Genomic DNA, 26,256 nt, shown 5'->3' with positions numbered 1-26,256 from the left:
TCTCTGGTAAAAATGTTGTGTATTCGAATCTTATGAATTATAATGCTATACTGCTTTTTAAAAAATGTCAAATGCCATTTTAAATTTAAGAGTACTGTATTGACATGTTGTATTAGTCCTGATACTATTTTTGACAGCATGTTTGTGTTAAAAGTTTTTTCCCTAAGCTAACATTACTACAGGTTATCTAAATTTAAATCTTTTGCTAACATAAATCAAAATGTTTGAAAATTAATGAGTAAACCAAAGTCGCACATGTCAGACAGGACTCTACTCATGGCCAGGCTGTTGTGCTAGGAAGCTTCTGTGGCTTTTTCTTTATCACCCTAACAGTGTAATATTATATTTGCAAGGTAGCTAATGTGAAAACCATATTTTTTCATAAGGTTATGGAATAGGGGAGGAAGGAAAAAGGGAGATAGTGAGATGGAGGAGGGGGATGGAGTCAGGCTACCACTTTTCTCAGACTTCTCGACAAAGGCAGTTTGTTTTGTGTTAGTTCATGACAATCTCTTAACTGTTAGATGGTGTACCACAAGGATGTATGCTTGGCGTATGCTTGGCAAAACCTTGTTTCTGATTGTCATTAATGAACTTTCCTCAGTTCCTTCCAGTGGTATCTTGTCTTTTTCTCTTTTGTAGATAATTTTGCTATTGCTTGTGCTGCACAGTTAGCCAGCTTGTTGCAGCCCTTTTATGATGTGCTATTGATTGCAAGTTTAGGTGGGTCTCGTCACATGGCATCAGGTTTTCTGTATCTAAACTAAGCTTGTTAATTTTCAATGCAGTTCCGTCATTCCATATTCCATTTTACACTTAAAGATTCCTCTATCCCAGAATGTGAAAGTTAAATATCTTTGCTTTCTCTTTGTCAGATGTGGAAAGCTCATATAGCCTCTGTTGATGCTTCATATCATAGACTGACTTAATCCAAATTTTAAAAAATTGTCTAGGGTTGCCAACAACCCCCCCCCCCCTTTTTTTTTTTTTAGCCTTGTTCATGTTTAACCCTTAAATTGTCCACACCCCTGAAATTGAAAGCCCCTTCTGTGTCCATAAATTTGATGAAAAAAAATTAAAATAGTAATGATACCAAAAATATAGTTGATGCAATGCTTGTGGAATTAGGCAGGCACAAAGTTGAGCAAACTCACAGCAGCAATTTTGTACAATTTAAAGCCGATTTTAGGCCAATTTTTTTGCTCAAACCAGTCCAATTCCAGGTTATTTTACAATTATTCTTTCCATACTGTCCATTGATAGCAAGAAACTATCCATTCATCTATCAGAGCTAGCTTATTAAGCACCCAGAAGTTGGAAAGTTGACTAGTCTTGCACTATTTTTTAACAAATTTGTTTAAAAAAAAAGTTCAAAATAAACACTGTTTTCCAGCTTAACTAAAGCAACCTTTCCTCTGCTCATGAATCACATCCGCAGACCTCTCCTATAAAACACTTGCTCTCCAGTTTGAATCCATTTCCCACCAAAAAAAAAAAAATCATAGCCACTAATACTCTGCTATGGTTTAAGCTGTCCCAATAATTAATGCAGACCTATTAAAAACCCATGAAACACAGGGGGCCCTACCCTGTCCCAGAAAAATCTGTCAAAATTGGCAATTTCTGCTACTTTGAGGTCTATTTCGGGCCACTTCCAGTCTTAAATCGACCAAAAATTCCATCACTAGTGTGTCTTCGGGATTGACTGTTGGAACTAAGAAACAAGAATAAATTCATGAAAACTAACCTATTTTAACCCAAATGTATGGTCAGAGGTTGGCTGTTTACCATTGTTGCACCCTACTGCACAGACTCATAATCTCGTAACTAGGCCAAAATTTACCGCTAGCAGCAAGTTTGAGATCTCTGAATTATGCTGCTGATATGTTGTGGACACTGATTGCTATAATGTTTTAATATGGGTATGTCACTAACAGCTGAAGGATTTGACTGGACTTGGAAAACCAGGTATATTCCCTCACATCTTTCTAAATTTGATGCCATGTTTAGGGTTCTTTAGGTCTTTCCTGGTCAGAAACTTGTATACTATCTAATGTCCCTTCTTTGCAAGGTCATCGATGTACCCACTGTCTATTATTTTGTTTACTTCTATTGCCTTCAGGATCTTACTACCTATAGAATCATCACTGATGTTAGATAAGCTGATGCCTTTAATCTTTGCCCCCTTTTATGGGGCCCTTTTAATATCTCCATTCAGACCTGTGTAATATTCCTTACTCTATCTCCTTATGTTCACCCCATGTCTTACTTATCCTTACTACCGTAGTCCCAATGGTCCTGTCTACTCTTTCTCCTCATGGCTGAATTTTCGCATTTCTGCTATGGATTCGTGCGCTCTGCTCCTTGGACATTTCCAGTTACAGTGCGACTACACTGTATACAGATTACCTGAAGATTACTTGAAGGCGAAGTCAGGGGTCACCGCCCCCACAATCCAGACCCAGAACAGGCCTCCTGGATGGAGTGGGATATGGAACTGCTTTTCCAGGTAAAGTGATTCAAAGACACTAATGGAGACTGCCAATATTTTCAAAATACTGTAGTAATGCAGTCTCACTACTGTGTTTGCCCCCATGTTTGCCTCATTCGTTGTAGTTTCAAACATGGTGAGCTATAAGTTATCAAGAGCTCTGACTCCACATCTCATCATACTTTGCAATACATGGTGGCTGTTGTTTCAGCAGATAATAGTTTGCAGGGTCTCAGGACATTGACTTTTGTGAGCAATGAACTTTCAAACTTCCCTTTTGTTTTCTGCAGTTTGAGACCTAATCATCCACTAGGGTATCCTTTTGTTTTTTTTGTGCTGCCATGGTCCTTTTGAGACCACTGGCAATGCCATTGGTCTGAATCACTAATTAAATTGTTTTCAGTTGACCCATGGCTGTATTACCAACAGTTTTCCCTTCATTGCTGTTGGTTAAAAAACCAGTACTCTAGCAGTTCCATATTGTACACATGAGACTTGAATGCACACTTTTTTAATACAACACGCCGGTAGTCTCCCACCGAGACAGAGTGCCCCATAAAAGAAAAACACTTATCACCATCATTCACACAATCATGATCTTTGTAGAGGTGTGCATATATGACAGTTCAGATGTTATTCCAAACAGCAAATATCCCAAACCCCTCCTTTAAAGTGCAAGCATTGTACTTCCCACCTCCAGGACTCAAGTTTGGCTAACTGGTTTCCCTAAATCCCTTCGCAAAATATTACCCTGCTCACACTCCAACAGCTAGTCACGTCCCAAAAACCATTCACTCCTATCTAACACACTCACACATTCCTGCTGTATGTCCAAGCCCCTTGCACACAAAACCTCTTTTACCCCTTCCATCCTTTCCTAGGACAACACCCTACCCCTCCTTCCCTCCACTACAGATTTATACACCCTCCAAGTCATCCTATTTTGCTCCATCCTCTCTAAATGACCAAACCACCTCAACTGTTTACCCTTCGCCTAATTTCCTGATTACACCACACATTGCCCTTAGACACGAAATGACATCTTGTAGAAACACCCAGCACTGCTCTTGAGAGGACTGTCAGGTCATGCTGGCAGTTTAATAACTTTCGACTGCCAAAAGTGTCATTATCAATGCCCTTCAGCACTTACACTTGATGCCTTCTTTTCCCAAAGTTCTACCTTAATTGTACTCTAATTTTTTTTTTAACAAGCTAACCAATTACATGAACTATAATTTTCTTTCATATTTATACTAATCCTGTATGCCTCTACCTCCTGTAAGTGCTCCTTACCAAGCAGTACTGAATGACCCACATGGTTGTTCATATAATGTGGCTACGCTGTTCTTATTAAAATATTAATTGAAACTAACCTTGTGTATTTAGATGATACAGAAGTGTTTTCAAGTGAAAAACTAAATGAAAACTGCATTTTTAAAATTTTCTCTGAGGGATTTCTGAATTCTGGCTTTCTGAAAGTCCCCCCACCCCCCAAGACTGGCATAATTCTGAACTTTCCCAGACTTTTAATTTTAAGCTATGAAGTATTTAATGTATTACATTATAGGTAAAATATTGCAAATGAAGTAGTTATAAAAAAAATGCATTTCATCTGAGTGTAATCATAATAGGTGGAGAATGAAGGAGTAGTTAGTTACCTGGCTGAGTAAACCCATCACACAAGTGAATCTTCCAAGCAAAAAGTGTAATGGCAAAATAAAGACATTGAGTTTGGATTTTATAATACTAAGAAGGACTGAGGTAAAACTTTAGGTAGGAATAAAATAACTGGTCTGATTATAACTTTATTAATGTACTACGGTATAGAGAAAATGAATAGGAAGCTGCTGTATAAATACAAGGTTGTATGCTTTATAAGAGCTTAAGAGAAGTAATTAGCACATGTACGAACATAGTATGAATTAAATATCTTTACATTTTGTCTTGCATTAACTACTATTGTATTCCCTATTTTTTTTTAAAGTTGCCCAAATTTTGAAGAGTTGCATTTAATAATTGAAAAATAAGTACACCTACCATCCGACTTACGACCGAGTTCGGTTCTGAGAAACCAGTCATAAGTCGAAATGGACGTAAGTCGAACTTTACTACTGAATATCAACATCACATTTTTGTAATGACTATTTTATTGTTTTATTTTGGTATTTCATGTTTTACTTTACTTTATATGCTGTTAGTACTGTATTTTATACTGTAAGGTTTAGGATAAACACTGTGTACAACACACAGTTGTTTATTTCCCAGAAATTTTGCATAAAAAACACGGTCGTAAGTCGGATGGTAGGTTACCATTAGTGACTAGAGCTATTGTGCTAAAGCAGATTTTAGGGTTTCAATAGGAGTAATACAATATCAGTTGAAGCATATAATTGCCTAATTATGCCGTTATCATTACAGGCAGTTAGAGAATTATGTATATAACTTGTACAGATTTTGTTAAGAGATCTTAATTTTTCTGGTTTAAAACTTTTGGTTTACATTGTTAGATGGAGTAAAAAAAAAAAAAAAAAAGTTAAATCAGCACACCCTGATAACTCTTTCTATTTAAAAAAAAATTAAAGATTAAACAATGCTTAAACACTTCAGAGAACCATGAAAAATAAATTAAAAAACTGAAGGCAGGATGCCAACATGTGGTATGAAAGATGCCAGGTGCAGTGGCATCTTACGTTGGTACATTTCACCCATGGGCGGGCTTTAAGTACATGTACTTGGGGAAAAAAAGAAATCCACCCTTAGGTGGCATTGTACCAGTGAAAGATGACTGCAACTAGTGTCATTTTTACCAAAAATATGTTTTGTATACAAATTTGCTTTGCTAATTACTGTTGCACAAACACTGCATGTAGAGACAGATGCCTGTTAATACAAAGCATGATTATTCACCATCAGCTTAAGAAATTTTTATAATTTCAGAATATGAAATGTGTAAGCAATCTCATTGAAGATAATTATATGTCCACTATTTTATAATTGGTATATGTAATTTTTTTCTCTTCAGAAATTGGAAGAAGAATTTGAAAAACAGCTAAATGAACAGGAACAGTTTTATGGAGCTTACCTGAGCCGTAGCCTTGGTTCCAGTATGACTCCCTCACAATCAACTTCCAGTCTTGCTCGCTCTAATACATCCTAGAAGTACAAGCTACTGCCTACAGCAAGTATCTTACCTTTCACAAAAGTCATAAATGGAAGTCATGTTGAACTTAAAATAAAATGTTGAGTGGAATTGGGTATCCATGTTTACAAATTACTGGGATTTTTTGTAAGAGTGCTGTGTTCAAAAGTTAAAAAGTGAAAGATAACTTTGGTCAATATATTAACATTTGTAAATTTTGATGTTCTTTATGAGAACACTTAGTATTACAAAGTACTAAAGGCGCATGAAATGTCTGGTTGGCATTGATGAGTGAAACAAATTAGTGAATTATTTTAATTGTTTAAATACTGCCAGTTTATAACAGCAATTTGTTTACATTGTGCATACTCCAGTGGCTTGAAAATATCAGCACATGAATCAGTGCCCCCAAATTTCCCTGGCTGACTGTTGTTCAATAATCGATGAATATGAAAAAAGTATGCATGACACTATGAATTCTAGTGTCCATCCACTGCAGTTTGAAAAAATACAGCATCCACATGATCCAGGAAACCAGAATTACTGGCTAGGGTATTCTGCCTTCAAAGGTATGGTGAATATACCACCCCTTCCCTTCCCAAGTATCTAGGTTATATCCTAGAAGATCTCAGGTTGGCTCTACTAAGTAACTGGGTTATTATTGTGTCTTTAACTTCAGAGCAAAGTATTTAATCAAAATCTCCAATAGTCTACAATAATTATATATATTGTATTTCACATTCGGTGCAGGAGGGTAATTTTTGTAGTTTTGCCCTCTAATATCAAAATCACTTGTGCAGTCATTTTAATTTTTTACTTGGATTACTGACAATCACTATTGCTGTGTGAAAATGAAAATGTTATTGGTACAACACTGTAGCTCATATACAGACTTTGCAATATTTCCTATTATGTGCAATATGCAGACATGACAAAAACATTTGAAAGAAAAGAAAAAAAAATTGAAAAACTTTTGGTACATTTCTAACTTTTAGGACGTTTGCAGCCCACATTATGCAATTAAAAGGGACATATTTTAGGAAATGTGGATATATTGTACTTTCTTAAATAAATTTGTTACTCTATTTATTCATAATATATTCATTAAAACCAAACTGGGTACGAGAATTTTGTTTGCACAAATTCAGGAGTAACATGCATACACGATTAATGATCCCTCACGGTCAGCTATGTCAGTAGTGCAAATAATCTAGGTGAATATAAATCTTTAGTAAATACCATACAATATTTTTAAGCAACTAACATCCTCATCATATGCTCACAAATTACAAATGAACCGAATGGCAATTTTGATCTCTCTTGGAGGGACAAATCTCTTTCACTAACTTTAGTTTGTGGGCTATTTAAGATTGTTCTAGTCACAGTGTTGTGACTTTTGTTCATTAATATCCACATGATATATTGCCTAGAATTATTTGTGTAAAATAAATCTTTAGACAGTGGAAATGTTTTAAATAGCTGCACAAATTAGAGATGAAGTTGGCATACAAGAGCTTAATACTTATTAGGAGGGGTCTCATAGCTTTTTAAAATAGTTTGTGGAACATTTGAAGGTTTTCACAATGATATGTATATTTAAAATTTGCTTCCATATTGGAATGATTCAATTAGTGAGGTGTTTTATATATGTACCATAGTGTTATTTATGAATCCCACAAATTCTTTACTTAATAAATTATGTGCTCAATCAACTGAACTAATGTGCATAAAGCACATACTATTAAGCAATGTTTTGACAGTTATCTCCGTCTGAGAAAAGCAGCTTCATGGTCCAGGTCTACTTTGTTTTACTTTATAACTTTTATTGGAAAGGGATTCAGTTTTAGATTGATTTTCTGTAATCCATTCAAAATACAGCTATCGCTCTCTTAATTGAACTGAAGGATTGGGTGAAAAGGTTTTCAGATTACACATTTTTTATAATTTTTTTTTAGCTGGTTCAATAAATACATCAATGTATATTATTTGATAGAGATTTCTCTAACAAATTTACCACTTGTGCACAACTACCATGTACAAAAAGTAAAGCATAAAAATCAATTTTATTTCATTTAAATAGTTTCAGTACAAATTTGTACAAAAAAAAAAAAATGAGCAAAACAAAGAGCATTATCTAAACAATACAAAATACAGAAGAGTATCAAGATGTATTATACATGTGTGGGCATTTACCCTGCCTCTGCAAAGTATGTTGTATTTTTTTTAACCTGTAGATTTTTACAGTGTACAGATATGAATCTTAAAATACAAGACATGAGACTAAAGATGAAAAAAAAGTTTGCTTTTAGCATATTAAAATTCCTGTTCATTCACATGGAAAATAACATCAAAACTTTGTCTTAGCTTCTAGATTAAGCTTTGACTGGTGTGTTATGATTCCAGGGATCACCACCCTCCCATAGCTCATTCTCAGACAGGCCTTCTAAGTTAGAAAAATTGTTGGAATAAAAACTTAATAAACTTTAGGAAATTGGAGACAGCGTAAAATGTTTTGAGAAGCTTCCACTTAGCTTTTATGACACTACACTATGCTTTCCTGGGTGGGTGCTGTTCAAACAAATTCATCCATTTTCATTTGGCTAATACTGTTACATCCCTATATTCTAAATTATCTGAACCCTTAACTATGGATATAAACTGGTAACCTAACTTGTACCTCCTAAGATATTACACAGTAGGTCCCAACTGAAGATAATTTGTATCTGAATTTTTTTTTTAAAGTTGATTGTATGGAACATAGAACCCATTTTACCTAGACACCTATGTTATGACTGGATGTGTGTTCTCAAGCCATATTTTATTTCATTTAATTTTAAATAAAAATTTACAATACCTTGTATTTGGTAAAACAAGAGAAAAAAGTAATTTTTATAATTTAGCCATAAGAAAATCAAATATTAAGTCTGTAAATATTGACCAGTCTTTTTCAAACAAATGTAAATCTAGACATACTCAAAATGAACATACACAGTTTGAATATTTTTTAAATACTGACCAAGAAACCTTCAGGTTTAGCACCTTACCCCCTTCCATGACTAATATCTAACTAAATTTTTTGAGTGTCTTAATTAGGGAAGTTCATTATATTGGAAGAGCAAGACCATGCTCACAAGTAATTAGTTTCAAAATGACTGTTGTTAAAAGTGGAATATTATGTCAGGGACCTACTGTACAATGCCTAAGGTAATTCAGATGTTTTTGAGGTTTATATGCTGTTCCACCTGAATGTCATCATTTCCCTCCACCCTAACAAGTTGATCTGTCATTAACAAAATATATCCTGGGTCCCCAAACATCAACACTTGTATTTCCTCTATATTTAGCTCCTCACCATCATCTCTGTACATTACCTTCTCTGCAAGGTGGGTGCCTTTATGCTAGCAAAGGAATTTTAATCCAGGGAATTGGAACTGTCCTCCAGTTCCCTTGTCTATACACAATTGAACAGAACACCAAAAGTGTTAGCTAAGGATAGCTTCATTTTAAACTTTTTATTCAGCTGGATCAGAAAAGTGATAGTATCCAAACTGATTCCGAAAGACCACGTCCCAGTTAAGAGTGCGATTACTGTATATGCTATAGTGATACTATGGTATTTTGTGGTATAAATTACTATTATTTACACGGTGGAAAATAAGATCTTGTTTTTTTTAGGATAAGTAGATAATGTGATTATAAGCATTGTAATTTATTAAAAAAGTTAAATATTTCTCTGATTTGGGAGATGCACAGTTGTCATTGTATTGTGAATGTTCAGCATCCTGATGTACACAGCCACTTACTGGATAATACACTTAAATATAAAATGCTCATAGTAATAGCTATTAGCTTTATAGTTATAACACTTGTTATATTGGTGAACTGTATTATACCGAAGCATTTTTACTTTGTATTCTGAGGTAATACTTTTGTTGGCTAAGTAGATCGTTTAACTTGCCTATGTGCATCTTTCAAGAAAAAACTGCACATCACCTGTAAGGAGTATTAGGTTTGAATCCTGATTTCTAAACTTGCCATCTGCAAATTATACTGCATACCACATTTATCAAAGTCTTTACTGAAGTATGATTTGCAATGAAACACTTTTTCTTAAATAGAAAAGTTGTAGTAAGAATTATCAGCTATAGGTTCATCATTCTTCCAATAAGCCAAGAGGTAATATTTTGGAAATTTGAAACAGTGATGGTATGACACTTAAATCTTAAAAACGTGTAGCATTTTAGTATTTTTAACTACAAAAATAATAACATAGCATCTTTAAACTGATTCTAACTATATTTGATGGACAAGAGGATTCTGCATATAATTTTTATTGGAAATAACCTTACACATTAAAATGTTTGGTTGCTTAGAATGATGAAATAAAGACCACTAATTTGTAATAGTTCATACATTATGCATACTGATCTTGTAAGATTGTGCATTGGTAGGTGTATGGACACAAAGCATTCAACTCGTGATCTGTGCCGAGCCTTTTGGTAAAGAATATTTTTTTTTAAATATACAGTACACTAATGGGATGCCTAGATTCCCTACAAATGTTATTCTTTGGAATGTGGAAATTAAAACAAAATGAAATTAATATTTTCACAGCATTCTAAGTCCAAACTTGGGCTCATCCTCAGTGTTATGGACCTGCCATTACCTCTGCCTTCTGCCATCTTTTTGTACTTAGAAATAATTGACTTTAACAAAGTACTTTTATCAGTCATTTGATGTTTAGTCATTTGAATAGCTTTCAGAGTTTTACGTACTGTACATATTAATGTACGATAAACTTTTTCAGTGTTTTCCAAGTCAAAGGGAAATATTTTTTTGAAAAATCTTTGTATTGGTAAACTATTCCATCCTGCTCGGGTCAAAACTTGTACTGTGTGGATGTTTACTTTTATGACCAATAAATAATAGGTAGACTATCACCTTTGTAAATTTTAATTTCTTTCGGATTTTCATGCTTATTTGAGACATCGTTAGGTCCTATATAGGTATTATAATATGACTGTTTTGTTTTCGTTCATAGGATCGTCCATTTTCGGACAAACCGACTGTAAAAAATCCAGTAAGAAATATGTTTACATATATAATTGTTAAAAATATGAAGTGTAAAGAAATAAATTGCTTTATTAAGATGTGTTTTATTACTACTGTCCTGAGCAGTTCATAAAACATCCTGTAAAATTATGGGATTTCATAATTGTTAGAACAGTTGAGGGAGACTGTTACTGTCTTCTGTCACAGTGGTTGCAAAGGAAAATTTTGAAGTATCTGGACATTCCCCTTTGTCCTGTCAAATTTTTTCTTCATAACTGCAATTGGAAGTTGACAAAATTTAAAGTTCAATGTAATTTTGGGATATTTACTATTATTATTATAATCAAAAAGAAGCGCTAAGCCACAAGGACTATACAGCGCTGCCTCTTCAAGGGGGGCTCCTTGGCGTGGTGAAGAGGCTCTTGGTCTGAGGAATTAGCCCTGTCGGTCTTCTTCCTCAGACCGAACCTAATTACCCCCCATTCTCCCCTCCCCTATCCCATCCTCCCCATCCTCCCCTTTTTCCATTCCTCCTCCTCCTCCTCACCCCTCCCTTTTGCCCTTCCTCTTTTTGGCCTTTGGGATTTCTCCCACAGGCGCGCTAGTTCCTAGGTAGGGGAAAGGACACTGGGGTCCATCCCATTCCGTTGAGGTTCTTGGCGGTGGCGTAGTTTGCCGTGAAATCTGGATTGCCTGGGGATGTCCCGATCCCTCTCCAGTATCCCAGAGTAGCTTTGGGTGTCTTTCGGGCGACGGGTGTATCTCTGGAAGCCACCTTTCGGATTCCGGGGGTGGTGGCCGAAGGAGGTATGCTTTGTGGCGGATATCCGGCCGCCCTCTCTTTTGTCCACCGAGGTAGCTCGGCGGATGTGAGGTTGCGATCCCGGATTGCTGGTTTACTGGCATGAAGGGTAGGGTATGGCACGGGTTCCATGCTGCATCTGCGCTACTAGCGGTGTTGAGGTCCTCTTGGGCACGGAGGGAGATTTCCGGCCCTTTCATTCCTCCTCCCCTCAAGGAAGGTTCCTTGATGTTGGTGAGGGGCTCTTGATTTAGGGAATTGGATCTGTGCTCCAGTTCCCCGAATTAAGCCTGAATGCCTTCCACATCCCCCCCCCCCAGGCGCTGTATAATCCTCCGGGTTTAGCGCTTCCCCCTTGATTATAATAATAATTCATTCCTCCTGGGAACTATTCTTCCCTGCTCCCCCCTTTTCTTATTCTTTTTTTTATTTTTATTTTCTTTTTTTTTCTTAAAAACAAAAAGCAAAGGAGTAACCTAACCATGGCACCCCTAGTCCATGAACCCACTACCCCCGGGCCCCTTCTTGATACCGCACCCCATTCTGACCCTGCCTTGTGTTTAGACCACTCTCAGACACTCCTGATGCCCCTGTACCTCTTGCTGGTGCTGTTTCCTCACCCGCTTCAGGTACCGGGGCTTCGACTGACTCCTTTGATTTGTCTGAACTCCGCTCTCCTTTGACTATGCTTCCGGCTTCTCCCTCTACGGTACGGCAATTTTCGAATCGCCCGCCCATTTCATGCCGGACCAACTCCGGTCCTACTCCTAAATGCCAACGTCAATCTCCTGATGATGTTCCTTCGTTACCTTCCCATTCTACTCGGAAAAGACCGACACGTCAAGCACTCCCTCTCCACGCTCAGTTTCGGACCACACAATGGACTAAATTCTTTACTTTAAGACCGACTTCTTCTTCTGCCTACCTTTCTGACCATAGTATTGGCAAAGCGCTCCTGCGTCATATTGGTAGAGATATTTCATTTCATGCTCTCGAGCAGTATGCGCATCGTCACTGTCCAGAATGCTACCCTGCATGATCTTTCTCTCCTTTCGAATATCGATGCTACTCCTATCACTATTGAAAAACATCTTTCTCTCAATTCTTGTAGTGGTACTGTCATTCTACCCCATACCATAGTCCAACAGAATTTCCAGTCATGTGGCAATGACATTTTTGAACAGCTGGAACTCCAGGATCTCCCAATCCTCAAAGTAGACACTTATGTCCTTCCTGCCCGGGGGCGGAGACGTTACCCTTGCAATGTGGCTCGTTTAACTTTTGACAGCCGAGAACTCCCGTCCTCTGTATATGTCGCGGGACATCGGTTACAAGTTCGAAAAGTGATACCTACACCGCAACAATGTAGAAATTGCTGGGGTTTTGGTCACCCAGCGAAATATTGCAGATCTATGGCCGAATGCCCAGTCTGTGGTGCCGACGACCATTCTAATACATCTTGCAGTCAACCTCCATCTTGCCTTAATTGTAATGAAGCTCACCCTTCGTACTCCCGCCGTTGCCAGGTCTACTTAAATGAACGTGAAATCCGTTGCCTCAAAGAGGCAGAAGGTCTCCCTTATGCTATGGCAGTTACTCATCTCCACCTCCAAGGGAGACTACCCCATGTTTCTTATTCTCGTGTTTCCAAACATCCCCCCACTTCTGGGGTCCCATCTTCTGCAGCCTCCTTCGTTGTTACCCCTCCCATAGCCACTACGGCATCTAATCCTTTTGCTGTCGTTGGCTCTGACGTCCCGACTACAACTCAGTCTGTTCTCACATCTTCGCGTCCTTCCTCACAAGCCCCAGTATCGACAAGACCTCGTACGACACCTAATACCAATCGCCCCTCTCCTCAGAAGTCCAAAAAATCCACATTGCTCAAATCTTCTTTGCCCCTTCATTCCCTTCTTCCACCTCCACACTTTACCTTTACAGTCTCTGTACATAGTTCTTCCCCTCTCTCTGGCTCTATTACAAGTGTGGAGATTCACCCTCCTCCTCGTACTATGCCTTCCACCCCTGTCCCCTCCCAAGTTTCTCCCTCTTCTGCCACCTCCCAGGTTTCTGCCTCTTCTGTCCCCCCCCACATTTCATCTCCAGTCCCTTACACTCTTCCCTCCCCCTCTACTTTGGTACAGTCCATTACTGTCCCAATCTTTACTCACCCTCCTTCTATCTCCAATATGGTCTCCCATACATCTTTGAATTCAGAAACACTTGAAGCCATTTCAGAATATATTGCAGAGACTAAACCTTCAATGGACACTGATTCACTTCCTGTTCCTTCTCTTCCCTCTCCTCCATCTTCACAACCCCATTCTTCGTAACGCTCCGTTCCTTCGCTACTTGAACGTCTTCCAATGCCACCACACGTTGACTTTTCTAACCCCTCTAGTCCGTAGGTACCTTTACCTACAGATTCCTGATATTTTCTTCATCGCCAATCATGGCCTATTTACAGTGGAATATCCGCGGCCTCAGGGGTAATCGGGGTGAGCTTCAGATGTTGCTTTCCAGGTTTTCCCCTGTTGGTGCTTGCTTACAAGAACCAAAATTACACTCGGCTGTTTTCCAACCTATCTCAGGCTATAATTTATTGTATTCTTCGGATCCTTTCTCAGATGGGACCTTTAATGAAAGTGCCCTTCTTCTACGCAATGATATTCCGTACTGTCAACTATTTGTCCATACCTCGCTGCATTACACTGCAGCCCGTATCCACTTGAATAAGTGGTTTACAATATGTTCTTTATATCTTTCTCCTTCTCGAGCATTTTCTATCCCAGACTTTGCCTTTCTTGTTTCATCCTTACCACCACCACTTCTGTTACTTGGTGATTTGAATGCCCACCATTTCCTCTGGGGAAGGGGTCTCATTGTGACTCACGTGGCATTCAGTTGGAGGCTTTTCTCGCCTCTCACCCCCTCCATGTTTTAAATACGGGTACTCCCACCCATTTTGATCCTCGTACTCATACTCTCTCTCGCATTGATCTATCAGTCTGCTCTTCCTCCACTGCACTAGACTTCACCTGGTCTGTTCTACCAGACTTACATGACAGCGATCATTTTCCGATCATTCTTACTTCTCCTTCCTATTCACCACCTTTCCGTAGCCCTCGCTGGCAATTCGATCGGGCAAATTGGGATCTTTACTCACACCTCACTGCTTTTAGTGAGGTTCCTTCTTCATCCTCCATCGATGAGCTCCTACACATCTTCTCGACGTCAGTTTATACCGCAGCTTCTCATTCTATACCCCAAACCTCAGGCAGGCATTCTCAGAAGTGCGTGCCTTGGTGGTCTCCTGCTTGTGCTCGTGCAGTACGTTTGAAACGTGCTGCATGGGGCAGGTACCGGTACAATAGAACCGCTGAGAGACTTCTTGATTTTAAGCAGAAGCGTGCGATCGCTCGCCGTGTCATCCGTGAAGCTAAATGCACTTGTTGGCGAGACTATGTTTCCACCATCACCTCTGCTTCTTCTATGAGTGCAGTCTGGAAAAAAGTGAGGAAATTGAGTGGTAAATACTCTCCTGACCCAGCTCCTGTTCTACGGGTTGCTGGTGTTGATGTAGCAAACCCTCTTGACGTTGCCATTGAACTTGGCACACATCTGGTCCGTATTTCCCGAGGGCTCCATCTATGCCCCTCGTTTCTTTCCTCAAAGTCTGCCAGAGAGTTAGTACCCTTGGACTTTTCTTCTATCAGAGAAGAACAGTATAATGTGCCTTTTACACTTCAAGAACTGGAGGCAACACTCTCAGCTTGCCGATCATCGGCAGCTGGGCCTGACGACATTCATATCCGTATGTTACAACATTTACATCGGTCAGCCCTTGTAGTCCTCTTACACCTCTACAATCTTATTTGGGCACAAGTTCTTCCCCAGCTGTGGAAATCTGCCATTGTTCTCCCTTTCCGCAAACCGGGTACTACAGGACATGATGCCTCCCACTATCGCCCCATCGCTCTTACTAGTGCAGTTTGCAAAGTGATGGAACGTCTCGTAAATCGACGTTTAATGTGGTATTTAGAGACACACAACAGTCTCTCCGCTAGTCAATATGGCTTTCGTAAGGGTCGTTCTACCATAGACCCCTTACTACGCTTGGATACGTATGTTCGTAATGCCTTTGCGAATAATCACTCAGTTATTGCCATATTTTTTGACCTTGAGAAGGCATATGACACAACTTGGAGGTATAATATTTTGGCCCAGGCCCATTCCTTAGGCCTCCGAGGCAATCTACCATCCTTCCTTAAGAACTTTTTAACTGACAGACATTTCCGTGTTCGAGTCAATAATGTTCTTTCCCTGGACTTCGTCCAAGCTGAAGGTGTCCCTCAGGGATGTGTTCTAAGCACAACACTTTTTCTCCTTGCTATAAAGGATTTGGCCTCTGTTCTTCCACCCAATATTTGGTCATCAGTCTATGTTGATGACTTCGCTATTGCTTGTGCAGGCGCTGACTGTCATCTTATTGCAGTTTCTCTCCAGCATGCGGTCGACCGTGTTTCCACTTGGGCCACCACACATGGGTTTAAATTTTCAAGTACCAAAACTCACCAAATTACTTTCGCTAGACGCTCTGTTATCTCCGATCATCCTTTGTATCTCTATGGCTCCCGTATCCCCGAACGTGATACAGTCAGGTTTCTAGGCCTTCTCTTTGACCGTCGGTTATCCTGGAAACCTCACATAACCTTCTTAAAACCCTTGCTCATCTTTCCAGGGGAGCTGATCATCGAACTCTGCTTCGCCTACATTCAGCCCTCGTTTTATCGAAACTCGATTATGGTGACCAGATTTATTCCGCGGCCTCTCCTGCTACTCTCTCTAGCCTTAACTCTATCCATCACCAAGGATTACGTTTGTGCCTTGGTGCTTTTCGCTCTTCCCCTGTTGAGAGCCTCTATACAGAAGCGAATGTTCCATCCTTGTCTGATCGCCGTGATGTCCATTGCCTTCGCTACTATGTACGCTCTCACGATATACACAATCCTTCCATTTATAGAATGGTCACCGATATTAGTAGACATTCTTTATTCGTTCGCCGCCCCTGTTTGCTCCGTCCCTTTTCTCTTCGCCTACATTCACTCTTGTCTTCCCTTCAGTTACCACCTTTATATGTTCATGTAGCATCTCACTTTTCCCTACCCCCCTGGGAAGTTCCAGCTGTTCGGGTCTGTTCTTTCTCACTCCCTTGCTCGAAAGCTCAACTGCCTACGGTGGCTTCCCGCTCTCTTTTTCTTGATCACTTCCACTCCCATTCTCATGCCACCGCTGTGTACACAGATGGCTCTAAGTCTTCAGACGGCGTCGGATTCGCAGCAGTGTTTCCGGACAGCATCGTGCTGGGACATTTACTATCTTCAGCTAGCATTTTTACTGCTGAACTGCATGCCATTCTTGCAGCACTTATTCGTATCGCATCTATGCCTGTGTCATCATTTGTAGTAGTCTCAGACTCCCTTAGTGCTCTACAGGCTATACGAAAATTTGATACATCTCATCCCCTAGTTCTCCGTATCCAACTTTGGCTACGCCGTATCTCTACCAAACAAAGTTATTGTTTTTTGTTGGGTCCCTGGTCATGTCGACGTACAGGGCAATGAACAGGCAGACACTGCTGCGTGGTCAGCGCAGAAGAAGAAGGAACCTCACTAAAAGCAGTGAGGTGTGAGTAAAGATCCCAATTTGCCCGATCAAATTGCCAACGAGGGCTACGGAAAGGTGGTGAATAGGAAGGAGAAGTAAGAATGATCGGAAAATGATCGCTGTCATGTAAGTCCGGTAGAACAGACCAGGTGAAGTCTAGTGCAGTGGAGGAAGAGCAGACTGATAGATCGATGCAAGAGAGAGTATGAGTACGAGGATCAAAATGGGTGGGAGTACCCGTATTTAAAACATGGAGGGGGTGAGAGGCGAGAAAAGCCTCCAACTGGATGTCACGTGAGTCACAATGAGACCCCCCCCCTAGAGGAAATGGTAGGCATTAAAATCACCAAGTAACAGAAGTGGTGGTGGTAAGGATGAAACAAGAAAGGCAAAGTCTGGGATAGAAAATGCTCGAGAAGGAGAGAGATATAAAGAACATATTGTAAACCACTTATTCAAGTGGATACGGGCTGCAGTGTAATGCAGCGAGGTGTGGACAAATAGTTGACAGTACGGAATATCATTGCATAGAAGAAGGGCACTTTCATTAAAGGTCCCATCTGAGAAAGGATCCGAAGAATACAATAAATTATAGCCTGAGATAGGTTGGAAAACAGCCGAGTGTAATTTTGGTTCTTGTAAGCAAGCAACAACAGGGGAAAACCTGGAAAGCAACATCTGAAGCTCACCCCGATTACCCCTGAGGCCGCGGATATTCCACTGTAAATAGGCCATGATTGGCTATGAAGAAAATACCAGGAATCTGTAGGTAAAGGCACCTACGGACTAGAGGGGTTAGAAAAGTCAACGTGTGGTGGCATTGGAAGACGTTCAAGTAGCGAATGAACGGAGCATTGCGAAGAATGGGGTTGTGAAGATGGAGGGGAGGGAAGAGAAGGAACAGGAAGTGAATCAGTGTCCATTGAAGGTTTAGTCTCTGCAATATATTCTGAAATGGCTTCAAGTGTTTCTGAATTCAAAGATGTATGGGAGACCATATTGGAGATAGAAGGAGGAGGGTGAGTAAATATTGGGACAGTAATGGACTGTACCAAAGTAGAGGGGGAGGGAAGAGTGTAAGGGACTAGAGATGAAGTGTGGGGTGGGGACAGAAGAGGCAGAAACCTGGGAGGTGGCAGAAGAGGGAGAAACTTGGGAGGGGATGGGGGTGGAAGGCATAGTACGAGGAGGAGGGTGAATCTCCACACTTGTAATAGAGCCAGAGAGAGGGGAAGAACTAGGTACAGAGACTGGAAAGGTAAAGTGTGGAGGTGGAAGAAGGGAAGGAAGGGGCAAAGAAGATTTGAGCAATGTGGATTTTTTGGACTTCTGAGTAGAGGGGCGATTGGTATTAGGTGTCGTACGAGGTCTTGTCGATACTGGGGCTTGTGAGGAAGGACGCGAAGATGTGAGAACAGACTGAGTTGTAGTCGGGACGTCAGAGCCAACGACAGCAAAAGGATTAGATGCTGTAGTGGCTATGGGAGGGGTAACAACAGAGGAGGCTGCAGAAGATGGGACCCCAGAAGTGGGGGGATGTTTGGAAATACGAGAATAAGAAACACAGGGTAATCTCCCTTGGAGGCGGAGATGAGTAACTGCCATAGCATAAGGGAGACCTTCTGCCTCTTTGAAGCAACGGATTTCACGTTCATTTAAGTAGACCTGGCAAGGGCGGGAGTACGAAGGGTGAGTTTCATTACAATTAAGGCAAGATGGTGGTTGACTGCAAGATGTATTAGAATGGTCGTCGGCACCACAGACTGGGCATTCGGCCATAGATCTGCAATATTTCGCTGGGTGACCAAAACGCCAGCAATTTCTACATTGTTGTGGTGTAGGTATCACCTTTCGAACTTATAACCAATGTCCCGCGAGATATACAGAGGACGGGAGTTCTCGGCTGTCAAAAGTTAAACGAGCCACATTGCAAGGGTAACGTCTCCGCCCCCGGGCAGGAAGGACATAAGTGTCTACTTTGAGGATTGGGAGATCCTGGAGTTCCAGCTGTTCAAAAATGTCATTGCCACATGACTGGAAATTCTGTTGGACTATGGTATGGGGCAGAATGACAGTACCACTACAAGAATTGAGAGAAAGATGTTTTTCAATAGTGATAGGAGTAGTATCAATATTCGAAAGGAGAGAAAGATCATGAGCTTGGATAGTATTCTGGACAGTGATGATGCGCATACCGCTCTTGAGAGCATGAAATGAAATATCTCTACCAACATGATGCAGGAGCGCTTTGCCAATACTATGGTCAGAAAGGTAGGCAGAAGAAGAAGTCGGTCTTAAAGTAAAGAATTTAGTCCATTGTGTGGTCCGAAACTGAGCGTGGAGAGGGAGTGCTTGACGTGTCGGTCTTTTCCAAGTAGAATGGGAAGGTAACGAAGGAGCATCATCAGGAGATTGACGTTGGCGTTTAGGAGTAGGACCGGAGTTGGTCCGGCGTGAAATGGGCGGGCAATTCGAAAATTGCCGTACTGTAGAGGGAGAAGCCGGAAGCATAGTCAAAGGAGAGCGGAGTTCAGACAAATCGAAGGAGTCAGTTGAAGCCCCGGTACCTGAAGCGGGTGAGGAAACAGCACCAGCAAGAGGTACAGGGGCATCAGGAGTGTCTGAGAGTGGTCTAAACACAAGGCAGGGTCAGAATGGGGTGCGGTATCAAGAAGGGGCCCGGGGGTAGTGGGTTCATGGACTAGGGCTGCCATGGTTAGGTTACTCCTTTGCTTTTTGTTTTTAAGAAAAAAAAGAAAGAAAAGAAAATAAAAATAAAAAAAAGAATAAAAAAAGGGGGGAGTGGGGAGGAATAGTTCCCAGGAGGAATGAAAGGGCCGGAAATCTCCCTCCTCGCCCAAGAGGACTTCAGCACCGCTAGTAGCGCAGATGCAGCATGGAACCCGTGCCATACCCTACCCTTCATGCTAGTAAACCAGCAATCCGGGATAGCAACCTCACATCTGCCGAGCTACCTCGGTGGACAAAAGAGAGGGCGGCCGGATATCCGCCACAAAGCATACCTCCTTCGGCCACCACCCCCGGAATCTGAAAGCTGGCTTCCAGAGATACACCCGTCGCCCGAAAGACACCCAATGCTACTCTGGGATACCGGAGAGGGATCGGGACATCCCCAGGCAATCCAGATTCCACGGCACACTACGCCACTGCCAAGAACCTCAACGGAATGGGATGGACCCCAGTGTCCTTTCCCCTACCTAGGAACTAGCGCGCCTGTGGGAGAAATCCCAAAGGCCAAAAAGAGGAAGGGCAAAAGGGAGGGGTGAGGAGGAGGAGGAGGAATGGAAAAAGGGGAGGATGGGGAGGATGGGATAGGGGAGGGGAGAATGGGGGGTAATTAGGTTCGGTCTGAGGAAGAAGACCGACAGGGCTAATTCCGCAGACCAAGAGCCTCTTCACCACGCCAAGGAGCCCCCCTTGAAGAGGGGGACATTTACTATAAACCCTTCAGTATTGTATTTGAAACTGAAGACTAGGGTCATGACTAGCAGATGGAGGATGATGCCTCCATTATGGCTTGTGCTGAATTACCCACATGAATTTAGTCCATGAAATAGTTACATTAGAGTTAAGCCAATCCCCAACTTCATCCTGTTACACTTCAGTCAGATTTTTTTTTTTGTGATGGGAGGATTGCTAGTTAGCCATGCCAAGGAGCACCATAGTCAAGACAGTGCTGTTCCCACAAGTGGACTGTGCATGGGGATCCATATATTTTACTTTTTTTTTTCCTTAACCTTGAAATTGAGTACCCTGAAGCTGTCTTCATAAAGGGTACTTCGCCAGAGCAAAGGGGGCCCTTGATCCAAGGAATTGTACATTTTCTTCTCTTGGACTGAATCTAAATACTCCCTTCCCCTACATTTCCCTTTTATCTCATCAGAGGGGATATTCCTCTTGTGAAACTGCTTCAAGTTTAGTGAACCACCACAAGTGTTACGCAAAATCCAGCAACTAGACAAGGAAAAGTAGTCTATATGCCCTGGTCTAATTTACCAGTCCATCGGTAGTGCTGCAATGGTTCTCTCTCCAACCAGCGTCTATGGATTACATTGATTCACACGAGATGACCCTTGGAGAGATAGGGAAAGCAGTGTGGCAGGCCCCTTTGATAAAAGTATTACTGGAGGTTGCCTGTAGATCCAGGACTGACCAGTGAAGGTGTAGGACTCCTGGTGTTCTTGCCTGTTTACCCACCATTACCTGCAAGACAATTTTACAGTTCATGATCATGCATGAACAGTTTTATAAGCCTTGTTCAGGCAATTCAGGAGGTACTATCCTGGTGTTATTTACCACACAGGGTAAGAGGTGGTCTCCAGGGAGCAGCATTACCCGTTGCAATGGAGAAGACTGATTCATTGTGGGTACTTGCTTTCTTCTCGCTATTCTTTGAGCTTCTTTACCTTATGATAAATGAGAAATTTATTTATTCTCTTGGATCCCAAGTAACGCAACACCCCCTATGAACTCTCCTGCCAAGCCGTGGACCCTTCCAGAACTTGTGTTCTACCTGTCCCCTCTGACTCTCATTACTGTGACATGGAGTCACCTTCCATGATGCTGTGATTCATAGGTTGCCCACCAAGACACTGACAGACAACACCTGACAGTGCACACCGCAGTCACTTGACAAAAGAAAATACCTTTTCATTGCAAACAAGGAATCTTGAATGATCATGTACTTGCACACAGACTCATAACTCATACTGGCTGACACTTAAAAATTGGTATGTGCATGAACATTAATACTTCCCCACACCATTGTTAGGACCCCTGTGACTGTACGGCAACACTCCACCCTCATTTCATGCCAAGAATGAATTGTTATCCCTCACACAAGACTAAACAGACAGCTATGGGTATACAAAACGGTTAGAATTTGTTACACTTGATCACGATTGAAACCTGTGCCCACTCTTTACACTGGCAGCCAGTATCTGATTAATGCAGCTGAACTTTTGTATGATGACCATGACGAACATTCCTCGGTATACTGGTTAGGGAGCTCAGATACAAATACAGGTCAGCGTTTGTACTACGTTAGGGGGGTCTGAGCTCAGATCGACAACACAACATACTACTGGAATGAAAAAAGTTCGTTAACCGGGGGTCCACTATACTGGCACTACGGTCTCTCTGGCTAAACATAGGTCACTGGAACAATATTTAATCTTTGGAAACATAACCTATATTATGTCTCCCTTTCCTGCCGTTGCCCAGCAGTGATCGTAGCCACTCTCATTGCTGAGGTCCAGGTAATAAACCCTGGAGATTAACATAAAAAAAAACTGCAAAGAATCGCATCCCCTTTATACTTGCTGGCATCCTGTACCAATACTCTGAAAGAGATCGAGGGTTTGTCATATAATTAGGCAGTTACTGGACTCCTACAGGGTAGAATACCCTTATGCAGTTCTCAAAGCTGCTGGTCGCACCATCGTTTAGCTCTTATAATAATAATAATAAATAATAATAATAAATAATAATAAATAATAAATAATAATAATAAATAATGATAATTAATAATAAATAATAATAATAATGATGATGGTCCCACCTTGCAACCACACTACCGACATTCTTTTTTAGCTGCCTCTTCAACACAAACCAGAAATACCTCCGAAATCTGTCACTTGCAGACGTAGCAACACTGCTTTTCCTTCACGAACATTCTCTGATTAACAAAGACTTTACTGCTACGTTAATCCCCCCCTACCTCCCCCAAGGGAGATTCTTTGAAGCTAGTGAACTCTTGATACCTAAGAACTGGACTTGACCTCGCCTTCCTTAAACTGAACCTTATTGTCTTTCCCCAGGAGCTGTATAATCCCTATGGGTTTAGTGCCTAACCAAAACAAAAAAAAAGTAGTGTATGTGGAAAAAATTATATATTAACCCAGGTAGTGAGCGAGTTCAGGATAGTAGACTGTAGGGTAGTAGATTGTAGAGAAAAGTAATGGGAGGGGGAACACAGGTGATAAGAGGCATGGAAAGGTAAGGGGAGGAAGCGGAAGATAAAGACGAGAGGATGATCAGGAAGAGGAAAGTTGAAGGGGAAGGGGAAGGGGAAGGGAGAGAAAGAAAGGGCACTCACCAAGAGATCAACATTTCTAGTCTCTCTCCCCCTCATTTGCATATCACCTAAGTAACACTCCCATCCCAGGTATGTTTCGTATATTACAATCCCAATTTTCGCTCTTGTATTTTCATATTCATTGCAACATTGTAGCTATTTTTGACGGCGGAATAAAAATATTCGTATATGAATAAGAATTAATTTGCGGCATCCACAGTGACACAAGTTGCCATGCCCCGTCAACCCTGGCTCTTACCTGCACGTCAAGGTGTCAGCCAGGAGTGGATGGACCTGTGGATGGTGTGGTAGACGGGAGGACGATGTAGCTGATGTACAGTTCAGACATTTCTCATATAGCAAAATTATTTCCCATCTGGAATGTGTATAAATGCATAATCTAGCTATAAACATAGATTAATATATATAAATTTCCTACACTAACTCAATAAGAATCACATACCATTATAGTGGGGTTGGGTTACATTGAACATTAGCTGCAGGACGGGAGATACAACGAACATATAGTGTTCAACAAGGGTCTGACAGGGAACAAAAAACCATACAGAATAATTAATGAAGACGACAGATGAGAGAGTTTATCAAAACTTATCAAAAGTTTAAGCCTACTTTGTTAATAATAAAAAAAAATCCACTAAGTCACTACCATAAGTTTGAATAGTCTATTATGTTTTCATATATTAAAGGAACATTGAAAACTCGGGGTTATATATAGTTCAACTACGTGTGTACCGAGAGGCGTATATCTCAAGTGTAAGTAAATTCAACGAGTTTAATCCATGTTTCAGGGCTTAAAGTATTCTTGACTGGTAGTGAACAGTTTACGTGAAACATTAATGAGACTCTTAATACCCACTTAACCAATTAACCAACCAGTTCTCAAAGGTGAACTGGACAAGAATCTTCCAGGTACAGTTGCACAAGCTGGCAATTAGGAGACAAACTATACCTAGAGAAGCTCCGCACATCCCCATGGAAAGTTTAATGGCCAGTATCGAAAGCCCACCAGTTTATTTTTTTTTGTAGCGAGGTCTTTTTCTATGAAAAAGAGAAGTTGGCGTGATGGAGCTGCTTGTTTCACCAATTATTTCCCACAAACCTGCAAAACTCCTGTATATGTAACTGTCCATGAAGACTACGATAGCTCTGACCAGGACCTTCGCCCGAAATAGTACATTTCCGGCGTGTTTTCATAATTATCGTGAAGCAAAGTCACTATGGAGGGATTCTGAAGAGGATCGAAAGCCCACATTACCATGGGAAGCACTAAACCCGAAGGGATTATACAGCGCCGGTGGGGGGGGAATATTTAAGACATTCAGGGTTAGGGAAGTGGAGCATAGATCCAATTCCCTAGATCAAGATCCCCTCACCAGCATCAAGAAACCTACCTTGAAGGGTCCAAAGCCCACAGGAATAGTAAATACACTCGGGAGATCCAGGAGCCGGAACTCAACCCAGTTGAACACTTACAATACGAGACCAAACAGATTAAACTAGGTTGGCTATGTCCGTAGAGTTTTGCTGAAAGATGTGAAGGGGACGAGAAACACCAGTGCTTGTCAGGGGGAGAGTAAGTAAGTAAGTAGTAGTTAAGGGGCACGTAAATTCCCCCGTCTTCTAATAACATGTTCATTTTGCCACTATAATCTACCTTCTCCATAATTACTATTGCATTTGCTTTGTTTCGTAAGGTGAAGTCCAGGATCTTTCCTTAATTCATGGTACAACTTAACAAATCTTTGATGACAGTTGTGTTGTAGAGGTCTGAGCTTTTGGTATTAGAAGACGATGGAACTTACGTGCCTCTTAACTGATACTGTTGTAGTAAAGAAACCAATAGACTGATCTTAATTATCCTCCATCCTCGCAGGGAATATGTTAAAGTCCCAAAAACTTAAAATTAAATTATACAAGAATTATGCTTAATTTTCTAAATTTGTCGGGTTTAAGATAAAAACTGATATCTCCTAAGCGGTTAGAGAATTGCCTAAAAACAATAGTATGTTGCAGATTTAAGGTGATATGAAGTTCACAACTTTTTTTTTTTTTTTTTTTTTTTTTAGTGTGGAACCTGGTTTTATATTGTATAAATAAAAAGGCTGTTTGAAATTTCCCAGTTGTCTCTGCCGTACATCTTTCTCTCCCTACCACCTACCATCAGGCTTCTCACCTTAACACGCGCCTCACCACATCCCTCTACACCACATCCCGCTACATATTCCGCTACACCAAATCCCGGTACACCACATCCCGGTACACCACATCCCGCTACAACACGTCCCGCTACAACACGTCCCGCTACAACACGTCCCGCTACAACACGTCCCGCTACAACACGTCCCGCTACAACACGTCCCGCTACAACACGTCCCGCTACAACACGTCCCGCTACAACACGTCCCGCTACAACACGTCCCGCTACAACACGTCCCGCTACAACACATCCCGCTACACCACATCCTGCTGCACCACATCGTCACACCACATCCCGCTACACCACATCCCTCTACACCACATCCAGCTACACCACATCCCGCTACACCACATCCCGCTACACCACATCCCTCTACACCACATCCCTCTACACCACATCCTGCTGCACCACATCCCGCTACACCACGTCCCGCTACAACACGTCCCGCTACAACACGTCCCGCTACAACACATCCCGCTACAACACATCCCGCTACAACACATCCCGCTACAACACATCCCACTACACCACATCCTGCTGCACCACATCGTCACACCACATCCCGCTCCACCACATCCCTCTACACCACATCCCGCCGCACCACATCCCGCCACACCACATCCCGCCACACCACATCCCGCCACACCACATCCCGCCACACCACATCCCGCTGCACCACATCCCATCACACCACATCCCGCCACACCACATCCCGCTACACCACATCCCACCACACCACATCCCGCCACACCACATCCCGCCGCACCACATCCCGCCGCATCACATCCCG

General features: G+C 41.4%; 1 protein-coding gene and 1 long non-coding RNA gene across 11 annotated transcripts in view; one reads left to right on the top strand and one right to left on the bottom strand.

Annotated features, from left to right (window-relative positions):
- Positions 1 to 10,778, top strand: part of Slik (Sterile20-like kinase) — an 82,352-nt gene extending 71,574 nt beyond the window's left edge. For 9 of the 10 annotated variants that reach the window (XM_070090272.1, XM_070090273.1, XM_070090276.1 and 6 more), the window contains one exon: positions 5,514 to 10,778. In XM_070090272.1, the coding sequence (XP_069946373.1) occupies positions 5,514 to 5,648 (135 nt within the window). In that variant the 3' untranslated portion in view covers positions 5,649 to 10,778. Of the gene's footprint in view, positions 1 to 2,378; positions 2,510 to 5,513 lie in introns of all 10 variants that reach the window. The other variant, XM_070090274.1, reaches the window with a different exon arrangement.
- LOC128697243 (uncharacterized) overlaps positions 8,646 to 26,256 on the bottom strand; it is a 34,219-nt gene continuing 16,608 nt past the window's right edge. Inside the window, exons 3-5 of the long non-coding RNA XR_011392660.1 lie at positions 23,508 to 23,624; positions 21,169 to 21,375; positions 8,646 to 10,957 (exon numbers count right to left, since the gene is read on the bottom strand). This is a non-coding gene — a long non-coding RNA (uncharacterized lncRNA). The remainder of the gene's footprint in view (positions 10,958 to 21,168; positions 21,376 to 23,507; positions 23,625 to 26,256) is intronic.

Source organism: Cherax quadricarinatus, chromosome 31, assembly GCF_038502225.1.
Source record: "Cherax quadricarinatus isolate ZL_2023a chromosome 31, ASM3850222v1, whole genome shotgun sequence".
In the NCBI taxonomy this organism is placed as follows: Eukaryota; Metazoa; Arthropoda; class Malacostraca; order Decapoda; family Parastacidae; genus Cherax; species Cherax quadricarinatus.
Note: the sequence above shows the minus strand (reverse complement) of the source record. Positions and strands in the feature narration are given on the sequence as shown.